This window comes from Maylandia zebra, linkage group LG14 (genome assembly GCF_041146795.1).
Source record: "Maylandia zebra isolate NMK-2024a linkage group LG14, Mzebra_GT3a, whole genome shotgun sequence".
Classification (NCBI taxonomy): Eukaryota; Metazoa; Chordata; class Actinopteri; order Cichliformes; family Cichlidae; genus Maylandia; species Maylandia zebra.
In genome coordinates this window covers 30639379-30645214 of record NC_135180.1, presented here as the reverse complement: position 1 = coordinate 30645214, position 5836 = coordinate 30639379, and the positions used below count along the sequence as shown (strand labels likewise).

Below are 5836 nucleotides of genomic sequence, written 5' to 3'. Positions count from 1 at the left end.
TCAGTTTTTATTAACTTTAACTGCAGAGAAAATACAGAATGAATACAACCATACTTTGAGTCATAACCTATGACTGCTAAAGCCATTATCAAACAAACAAATAATTAGGCATTTTAAAACTTGCGCTTTTAGGGAATTTTGAATGTTTTTTGTAGCATTTTGAAAATCAATTAAATATACAAAACACACATTTAGGTGTACATCATATAAAAAACAATAGTCTAGAGGCAATTAGAGCCATAACAATCACAATTTTAAGTAACATTTAGTATAATAATGAAATCAGATGCACTACAGCAATGCAACTATAGAAAACAGCTGAACTAACAAAAAATATTCTCAAAGGTATTTGTGGCTTCTCAACAGTTTTGCCCAGACCTCGAATCAAGTAAACTGGCACTCATCACACAATTAAAAAATAAAGCTTGAAAGTATACTGTACATATTGACTAATTATCAGTTATCTTCCAAAAGATTTCCATGTAACTAAAAGGTGTTTTTAGAAATAAGCTTAAGATTACACACTATGTAAAGATTTTTTTCAATCACAAACAAAACGTCAAATATGGATTGTCTCCTTATTCTTAGCTTTCTCCACATTGCTTTTTAGAAAGCTAATTACCCTGAACAAATAAAACTATTGAAGCCATTCACAGATAACTGAAAAAGCACGACTATACTGACAGTGAAAAACAAACATCATCTACACAAGCTCATTTTTTAGTGTCTGCAATTTTGGTTTTAGTTGCTTTCTCTCATCGTCTAGCTTCATCAACACTACTTGAATGAACTCAAAAAAGCCAGTACACTTCTCAGGATAGCTCAGATGCAGAGCATAGATTAGCCCAAACAAACACACCAGGGCATCAGTCCATGAGTGATGAGTCATAACAACCTGATCTTCAAGTACTATGAACACTTGACGTGGTGAGAAAGGAACTCCTCCAGGCACCTCCTCTTCATCGACATCAGCAACCAGAGCAATTGTGGCTTCATAGAACTCAATTTCCTCCTATAATACACAGTGCACAATTATTCATCTGTAATACCTCTGTTAAAAGTATAAATACAAATGGTCAGGCACCTTTCTTCAGTTTTTAAAATTCTATATATCATAACATGTTTTAAATTGACAGTGAAGGGTCATTTTTCATTCATCCAGTCAAATCAAGGATGAAAGAAGTTTATAAGTCATTCAACTTCACGTCTTCAACTTTCAACCCAAGTCCAGATGACTTATAAACTCCTTTCAACCTTTTTTAAATTCAAATGTGCAAATTATTGTAATACCCAAGTACCTTGCATGTTTTGAAAATCTCTGAAGAATCCTCCTTGAGGTACATTGGTAGGCCGGCCAGAGCTGCTGTTCTAGTTGCATAGATGTCGTTTTTGTCCTAAAAAAATAAATAAAATAAAGATATATATATATATATATATATATATATATATATATATATATATATATATATATATATAAACATAACAATGGCAACTGCCAAGCAAGCAGAATAATAATTAGTATTTTTAAATACCTGTTTTCCATATGCCAACAAAAGCTGCTCCATCCTTTCACCGACCCATCCAGTTTTCCTCTTTTTGTAAAGTCCAATCAGCTGAGGAGCATAATCATCCAGTGCAGCATAAAACACATGTGGCAGAGTCTGATTGGTGATCCGATGAAATTCAAAGTAGAGCTGAAGAGAATTCCAAAAATATTATAAGCAAAACACAGCATACTATATGAACAGCAAATGTTATATATGTAGTTGTACTTACCTGTGTCTCATGAATGAGTGCTGGCCATCTGTCCTTGAGCTCTGATACAGGAGGAGAAGTGGTGACAATCTCTTCACGCCGGAGGGCAAAAGTGCGCATCATATGCTGATGAATGAGAGGGATGTCTCTTTCTGCTGAGGTCTTCTTGAACTCCTCTACCATCAAGTCTTCTGGTTTCCAGAGACTCCCTTGTTTCTCCAGAAGGATAAGAAGGAAGGAAGTTGACCTCACCTCTCCTAGGTCTTTTAATATTGGCCCTTGGTGAAGCTCCATCTGGGTTTGTTCTGCTGCGCTTTCCAGCATTCACAGCAACATCCATGATGCCAGCTTTAGCCAACTTCTTTTTTTGGTTTCCCATTTTATATCTCAGGCTATTCTTCCACCCTTCCCACCCAGTGTCAGAATTCCTCTCTTTCAGACAGGGATGTTTTCTAACTAAAGCTTCTGCAGCCTTGCCAATTTGTGTTGTACTAGGGTATGCTTTTAGTTTGTAGATTTCTTCCCCCATTGTCTCAAGTATGTTGTGTTTTTGATCTCGTGTCAGCGTAATTACTTTCCCATTTTTATCAAATGCTGCATTACCCTCTCTTAATACATGTTCCACTTCATAAGAAAATGGCGGAACAATAAAAACTTCTGGCCATCTACTAATACGCTCTGGTGAATCTATGGTATCAGTGCTATCAGTCTGAAGGATTGTGTCATCAGTGCTCGTTGAAATCCGGTCAAGCTCAACTAACCTGACAACTTTAACAGATGCTATAGCTGGCAGGTCTTCTATTTTAACCAAATTACACAAGGCATTATCAAAATCTGGGTCATGAAACTGAAGCCGAAAGTCAAAAGTAAAATTTAGCCTAGATTTGATCGCATCTATGAGGGCTTGCACACTGTTTGGACGAGATGGCAAAATAAGTTTTTCAGCGTTATCCTTATCAAGGATGACCCTTAGCTTCAATATTCCTGTTGCCTCCATCTGAATTTGTTATTTCTGTAACAGACAGGTTTCACATATTATAGTGGCATTTTAATACATGTTTGTGTTTACAGTTATTTGCAAAATATTAATTGTGCAAAAATATAAAAACATTTATGTGAATACAAAAAAACTGAATAGATGAATTACCTTTGCATTGGTTCAGAAATTGGTGGAATCAGCTGATGTCTCAGTTCTGTTTCTTTAGTCAGACACTGGAATGAAATGGTTTGCTGTTAGAATGAGTTCATTTGCTATCTTGTAAGCAACATGCGACATGTGGTCAGACAGTTGGCACAGAGATTTTACACTGTGACGGAGACCCCTCTGTTGATTCTCTGCTACTTCATATGAACGCAAGTGCTCAACGTAATAAGTGTCATAGTCTTTCAAGAGAAAATAAATGTTGTTTCTGATGAGCAGAATCGAACATTAGGAAACACTTCCTGAAAGAGTTGTCTGTGATCTAATATTTTACAGGCCATGTACTGAATGGTCTCGTCACTAAAAGTATGAGACATGGCAAGCTGAACTACGTCCTTTAAATCCATTAGCACTTCCCAAAAAGTGTCTCTTTCTGGAACTTTGGAGCCAATGAGAAGAGGCAACAGTCTAAGAAGGGCATGATTTTCATGCCCGTTCTCACCAATGGTCCCTCGCCTGGCAAAATTTGAGGGTATTGGATGAGGGCGATCAACTTTGTCAGAATGTTGGTAGGGAAAGCGCAGAATTGCTCTGTTTAAGTCTTCTAAGGTAAAATATCTCTTAGAAATCAAACCTTTTAAACAATGTGCCAACTCCACTGGAACGACACCTTCAAACAGGTCGTGTAGGAGGTCAGGTGGGAAGCCTGTGACAGGATGGAAGAAAGAGAGATGGTCAGAAAGAACACAGGGGTTTTTAACACCATAGTTTTCCTCAATGTCATCATTCTGAAGCTCTTGCACAAGATTATCATGAGCATCTTTTGTTCTCATTACATAATTCCCTGTAACAGCATTTTCTGTTTGCATTTCTGTTTGGGTGGCATGACAAAACCTACAGAAATATGTAGACCTGAAACTCTCATTGAAACCAGCAAGTCCATGGGCAGCAAGGTTGTCTGCCACAACAGAGTAGACAGTGCCTTTAAGACATTCACCAAGAGTCTCAATGTAGACACCTACTTCTTCAAGAGTTTTCAGATCATTTAAGAGTGGTGACAACATTTCCTTATACCCAAACTGGCGTACATCATTGGAATTGCACAGCAGAGCAAGCTGAGTGCAGTGTAGAGCAGAACGAGATTTAACTGGAAAGTTTGCCAGTGTCCAATAAACTGCAAAGACTTTATGTATTTTCTTTGAGGTCCCAAGTGGGTTTGCGATTTCAAAATCATCCACCTAAAGTATTATTGACAATTTCTGTCCCTCTTGTGACAGTAGAACATTTTCCTGGTAGTAGGATCCATCACAAAATGACATGAAATGTCCAGGAATCTGTGTGGGTGCTTGTTTAATTTCTTCAAGCACATCATTTTTTTTCAACAACAATTGCAAAGATGTGAGAATAGGCACATACATATAAGTGTGCTTTGATGATTCAATTAAATACTCCACAGGTTTGACATATGGAAAATTTGCTTCGTAATATGATTTCCTCCTCTTTGCTGTAGATAGTGGTCCTTCAGATGTGACACATTTATGTAAAACATTACTATCAGAAACTGCCTGACAAATCTCATCCACCAGTTTGTCCGTATATGTACAGTTGTGCTTTTTCAGTATATCTACAACTGATTTTCTAACCAGAGGTACTGATAACAAAAACAACTGATCAATATGCTCAATAATCTCCTGTGTTGCTCTCTGGGACACATGGAGAATGGTCTGCATTTTCAAGAAAAATCCAGCCAGATTGTATTGCAACTGCTCTTCTAAACCCTCATTTCCACTGATTTCACTGGTGGATGCCACTTGATTGTCATCTGATGACTCTATTGAATCAAGTTGCATGTCATCTTTTTGTTCTACATTTATAACACTTTGCACAATGCCTTCATTGTAACTTGTTGAATTTTGGTGGTCTCTGCATTTGTGGGCATTGAAGGTTGAGTATACATTGGTTTTAAAATTGCAGTTCTTGAAAGGACATGGAACAGTTTCTTTTCGTTTTAAATGCCCCCTCAGATGGATAAACATTTGGCTTTCAATAAATGGCTGCTTAAAATTACACACAGGGCAACAAAATCCATATTTATTCAAATCTAGATAAAAACCGTCTTTTCTTTGTGTGGGAGTGTGCATTCTTGACATGTGTATCTTTAATGAATTAAATGTACTAAATGTACACATGCATGTGTTGTAGAGACAGGGTAAGGGTGAAATTGTAGAGTACTGACCATGGTTGAGCCGATAATGCTTCAACAACATGACTTTTATGGCAGTAGAAAAACTACACAACTTGCAATTCCACATTTTGATGCCAAATCGTTTTAAAATCACCTTTACTGGCTGTCTTTAGTGCAGTGCTGGATGATCTCTCGCATGCTACTGCTCCTTCAATCGTCAGACTGTAATAACACAAAAGCCATGAGGACAGAATGCTAGCAGAACAGTTTTTACTTTTAGACTTTTACTTCACTTAAAAACAGTCAACCTGGATAACACAAGCTTTGAAAACAGTAACTACAGTTCATTTTCAATTCAGGTTGGTCAACTACTCTAAATGTTATAAAATAATAAAGCAATTTTACATAAGTGAAGTACACAATAGGCTAACCCTTGGAAAGTACAGAGTCAGAAACGTTTAGGTTTGGTGCAGTGCAGCTTTGAAAAGGTAAATTATTTCACGACTAAAATGCCACTAAGCATCATATTTTAAATTTGTGAAGGTGAACTTGTCCAGTAAACTCTTAAAATGAACACTAAATAAATCTTCTACTATTTTCACTGTGTCAAAAGTAGGCTACATTTGAACTTGATAAAGTTCAGAGTCAGAAAAGCCTAAACACTGATTTTACCAAAGGTTTTGTGGCATGCAGTTTGCAAAAATTAGACTACTTACCAACTATTTGATTGAAACAAGCCACCAACCGTTAATTTT

At 36.8% G+C, this 5836-nt stretch overlaps 1 protein-coding gene across 1 annotated transcript; it reads right to left on the bottom strand.

The window, feature by feature from the left end:
- Window positions 1–5444, bottom strand: LOC143421964 (uncharacterized). The gene is made up of 7 exons (XM_076892017.1): window positions 5236–5444; window positions 3531–3602; window positions 2903–2967; window positions 1777–2767; window positions 1533–1694; window positions 1299–1394; window positions 1–1012 (listed from the first exon to the last, which is right to left on the bottom strand). Exons 4-7 carry the CDS (start codon window positions 2077–2079, stop codon window positions 704–706), a joined length of 870 nt encoding a protein of 289 aa, XP_076748132.1. The 5' UTR covers window positions 2080–2767; window positions 2903–2967; window positions 3531–3602; window positions 5236–5444; the 3' UTR covers window positions 1–703.
- Window positions 5445–5836: the final 392 nt, after the last annotated feature.